The 5000-nt window shown below is 52.1% G+C and overlaps 1 protein-coding gene across 1 annotated transcript in view; it reads right to left on the minus strand.

The window, feature by feature from the left end:
- rgs3b (regulator of G protein signaling 3b) overlaps positions 1 to 5000 on the minus strand; it is a gene marked incomplete at both ends in the record, with an annotated part of 47371 nt that overhangs the window by 41633 nt on the left and 738 nt on the right. Inside the window, 5 exons of the mRNA XM_080532876.1 lie at positions 1432 to 1492; positions 2116 to 2184; positions 3093 to 3187; positions 3305 to 3363; positions 3468 to 3518. Coding sequence (XP_080389002.1) covers positions 1432 to 1492; positions 2116 to 2184; positions 3093 to 3187; positions 3305 to 3363; positions 3468 to 3518 — 335 coding nt within the window. The remainder of the gene's footprint in view (positions 1 to 1431; positions 1493 to 2115; positions 2185 to 3092; positions 3188 to 3304; positions 3364 to 3467; positions 3519 to 5000) is intronic.

A 5000-nucleotide genomic window follows, 5' to 3' on the forward strand; every position in this document is an offset into this window, starting at 1 on the left:
GGGTTAGAGAGGAGGCGGGGTTAGAGAGGAGGCGGGGTTAGAGAGGGACAGGAGGCGGGGTTAGAGAGGAGGCGGGGTTAGAGAGGAGGCGGGGTTAGAGAGGAGGCGGGGTTAGAGAGGGACAGGAGGCGGGGTTAGAGAGGGACAGGAGGCGGGGTTAGAGAGGGACAGGAGGCGGGGTTAGAGAGGAGGCGGGGTTAGAGAGGAGGCGGGGTTAGAGAGGAGGCGGGGTTAGAGAGGAGGCGGGGTTAGAGAGGAGGCGGGGTTAGAGAGGAGGAGGGGTTAGAGAGGAGGAGGGGTTAGAGAGGGACAGGAGGCGGGGTTAGAGAGGAGGCGGGGTTAGAGAGGAGGCGGGGTTAGAGAGGAGGCGGGGTTAGAGAGGAGGCGGGGTTAGAGAGGAGGCGGGGTTAGAGAGGGACAGGAGGCGGGGTTAGAGAGGGACAGGAGGCGGGGTTAGAGAGGGACAGGAGGCGGGGTTAGAGAGGAGGCGGGGTTAGAGAGGAGGCGGGGTTAGAGAGGAGGCGGGGTTAGAGAGGAGGAGGGGTTAGAGAGGAGGCGGGGTTAGAGAGGAGGCGGGGTTAGAGAGGAGGCGGGGTTAGAGAGGAGGCGGGGTTAGAGAGGAGGCGGGGTTAGAGAGGAGGCGGGGTTAGAGAGGAGGAGGGGTTAGAGAGGAGGCGGGGTTAGAGAGGAGGCGGGGTTAGAGAGGGACAGGAGGCGGGGTTAGAGAGGGACAGGAGGCGGGGTTAGAGAGGGACAGGAGGCGGGGTTAGAGAGGAGGCGGGGTTAGAGAGGAGGCGGGATTAGAGAGGAGGCGGGGTTAGAGAGGAGGAGGGGTTAGAGAGGAGGCGGGGTTAGAGAGGAGGCGGGGTTAGAGAGGAGGCGGGGTTAGAGAGGAGGCGGGGTTAGAGAGGAGGCGGGGTTAGAGAGGAGGCGGGGTTAGAGAGGAGGAGGGGTTAGAGAGGAGGCGGGGTTAGAGAGGAGGCGGGGTTAGAGAGGAGGAGGGGTTAGAGAGGAGGCGGGGTTAGAGAGGAGGCGGGGTTAGAGGAGGCGGGGTTAGAGAGGAGGCGGGGTTAGAGAGGAGGCGGGGTTAGAGAGAGACAGGAGGCGGGGTTAGAGAGGAGGCGGGGTTAGAGAGGGACAGGAGGAGGGGTTAGAGAGGAGGCAGGGTTAGAGAGGAGGCGGGGTTAGAGAGGAGGCGGGGTTAGAGAGGAGGAGGGGTTAGAGAGGAGGCGGGGTTAGAGAGGAGGCGGGGTTAGAGAGGAGGCGGGGTTAGAGAGGAGGCGGGGTTAGAGAGGAGGCGGGGTTAGAGAGGAGGCGGGGTTAGACAGGAGGCGGGGTTTGAGAGACAGGAGGCGGGGTTAGAGAGGATGAGGGGTTATAGAGGGAGAGGAGGCGGGGCTAGAGAGGAAGCCCCTCCCCTCCGCTGCTCACCTTGGTTGAGGAGACGAGGGAGCCAACCCCAAAGCTCATACAGCCCAGGAAGTCCCGCCTCCTGCAGACACCAGGACCAATGGGAATCACCGTTAAATGGTAAACAGACTGACTTATATAGACTGACTTATATAGACTGACTTATATAGATGACTTATATAGACTGACTTATATAGACTGACTTATATAGATGACTTATATAGACTGACTTATATAGATGACTTATATAGACTGACTTATATAGATGACTTACTGTATATAGACTGACTTATATAGACTGACTTATAGAGATTACTTATATAGATGACTTATATAGCTCCTTATTCCAAAGCGCTTTTACAACGGCCTCTCATTCACCCATTCACACACACATTCACACACCAATGGCGGCAAGCTGCCATGCAAGGCGCCGGCCCGCTCACTGGGAGCAATTTGGGGTTCAGTGTCTTGCCCAAGGACACTTCGACATGTGGCCAGCTGGGGCTCGAACCGCCGATCTGCCAACCTTGCGATCATTAGACGGCGGCTCAGCTAGCACGGTGCCTCCCTATTGGACCGTTTATATACCAGGAGTGTTCCGGAACGACCGGCAGACTAAATAGCCAATGACGTGGCGACATTCAGGTCACGTGACTAGACGGTGGATTGGAGCGTTCGAGCGTCCAGTGGGCGGAGCTTGTTTACCTGGAGGTGGAGCTTCTCTTCCACACACTGACCAGTAGCCTCTTCTGATGGTCCTCATTGGTGACAGCCCTGAGACACACACACACACAGACACAGACACAGACAACCACACACACACACACACACACACACACACAGACACAGACAACCACACACACACACACACTCACACACACACACACACACAGACAACCACACACACACACACACACACACACACACACACAGACACAGACAACCACAGACACACACACACATTAGGACTGACATTCTTGTAACCATACCCCCCCCACCACACACACACACACACACACACACACTCACACTCACACACTCACACACTCACACACTCACACACACACACACACACACACACACACACACACACACATACACACATTAGGACTGACATTCTTGTAACCATACCCCCCCCACCACACACACACACACACACTCACACACTCACACACTCACACACTCACACACTCACACACACACACACACACACACACACACACATACACACATTAGGACTGACATTCTTGTAACCATACACCCCCCCCACACACACACACACACTCACTCACTCACACACTCACTCACACACTCACAGACACACACACACACACACTCACACACAAACACTCACACAGACACACTCACACACACTCACACACACAGACACACAGACACACACACAGACACACTCACAGACACACACTCACTCACACACTCACTCACTCACACACTCACTCACACACTCACAGACACACACACACACACTCACACACAAACACTCACACAGACACACTCACACACACTCACACACACACACACACACACAGACACACACACAGACACACTCACAGACACACACTCACACACACACTCACAGACACACACTCACACACACACTCACAGACACACACTCACACACACACTCACAGACACACACACACAGACACACACACACTCACAGCAGGAAGGAGTGGAGGTAGCGGGGGCTCTGGGAGTCCAGCACCGTTCTGGTCCTCTTGCGTGTGCTGTGGTCCAGGTCTGGCTGGATGGCTAGCTGGAACACACACACACACACACACACACACATTGAGACTCTCCTGAGAGCTGTGAGTCTCTAGGTTGAGTCTCTCTAGGTTGAGTCTCTCTAGGTTGAGTCTCGTTGAGTCCTTACCTTGACGTAAGAGTCACACGGATGTCGGTCTTTACCCAGAAGGCCTCTGGCCTCGATGACTGGAGAGAGAGAGAGAGGGAGTATATATGATGTGTATATGAGGTGTGTATGAGGTGTGTATGAGGTGTATATGATGTGTATATGAGGATAACATCATACTCACCCTGAATGACCAGACGCCCATCTTCAGGGGTGATTGACAGGCGCAGCTGACCTATGAGAGAGGAGAAGTCAGTTTGTTTTCAGTGTGGTATGTCAGAAGGGGGCCACATATACAGTACATATCTACACCATGTAGACGACGCTGTCATCCACAGTGACTTACAATTACAGGGACAGTAACTGAGAGCTCAGTGTCTTACTCAAGGACACACTAGTGGTGGTGTTCCCAGGTCTTACTCAAGGACACACTAGTGGTGGTGTTCCCAGGTCTTACTCAAGGACACACTAGTGGTGGTGTTCCCAGGTCTTACTCAAGGACACACTAGTGGCGGTGTTCCCAGGTCTTACTCAAGGACACACTAGTGGTGGTGTTCCCAGGTCTTACTCAAGGACACACTAGTGGTGGTGTTCCCAGGTCTTACTCAAGGACACACTAGTGGTGGTGTTCCCAGGTCTTACTCAAGGACACACTAGTAGTGGTGTTCCCAGGTCTTACTCAAGGACACACTAGTGGTGGTGTTCCCAGGTCTTACTCAAGGACACACTAGTGGTGGTGTTCCCAGGTCTTACTCAAGGACACACTAGTGGTGGTGTTCCCAGGTCTTACTCAAGGACACACTAGTGGTGGTGTTCCCAGGTGGGATTTGAACTCATGACCTACCCCCACATATGACTCGCAGGCAGACCAACATCTGCATAAATTAATAAATTAATATTAATGAACTAATTATTCGTCCCCATTCTAATGGCTTCTCTGGAGCCATCAGAGGGTAGCCGTGTCAGATCAAAGCTGATTGGTCGATAACTGATTGGTCACACTTTAATAAGGTCTGGACTGATTGGTCACACAGTTTAATAATAATAATAATAACTTTTATTTGTATAGCACTTTTTGCAAACGTTGCAGCTCAAAGTGCTCCAATCATTATAAAATCATCATTTAATTATTTAGTAATTTAAAGGCAATATTATAAATACGGGTTTTTAGTCTTGACTTGAACATAATGTGCTGAGGTTGCATCCCTAATGTAAACTGGCAGTGAAGACACAATCTGGGTGCATAAAATGAGAATGCAGCCTCACCAAATCTCTTCTTTTGTACATGTGGTACACAGAGAAAACCAGTGTCAGAAGACCTGAGAGCTCTATTGGGCTGATATGCTAGCAGAAGACCTGAGAGCTCTATTGAGCTGATATGCTAGCAAAAGACCTGAGAGCTCTATTGGGCTGATATGCTAGCAGAAGACCTGAGAGCTCTATTGGGCTGTTATGCTAGCAAAATACCTGAGAGCTCTATTGGGCTGATATGCTAGCAGAAGACCTGAGAGCTCTATTGGGCTGATATGCTAGCAAAATACCTGAGAGCTCTATTGGGCTGATATGCTAGCAGAAGACCTGTGAGCTCTATTGGGCTGATATGCTAGCAGAAGACATGAGAGCTCTATTGGGCTGATATGCTAGCAAAAGACCTGAGAGCTCTATTGGGCTGATATGCTAGCAGAAGACCTGAGAGCTCTATTGGGCTGATATGCTA

The sequence above is a fragment of the Nansenia antarctica genome (genome assembly GCF_963989245.1).
Source record: "Nansenia antarctica genome assembly, chromosome: 5".
NCBI lineage: Eukaryota > Metazoa > Chordata > Actinopteri > Argentiniformes > Microstomatidae > Nansenia > Nansenia antarctica.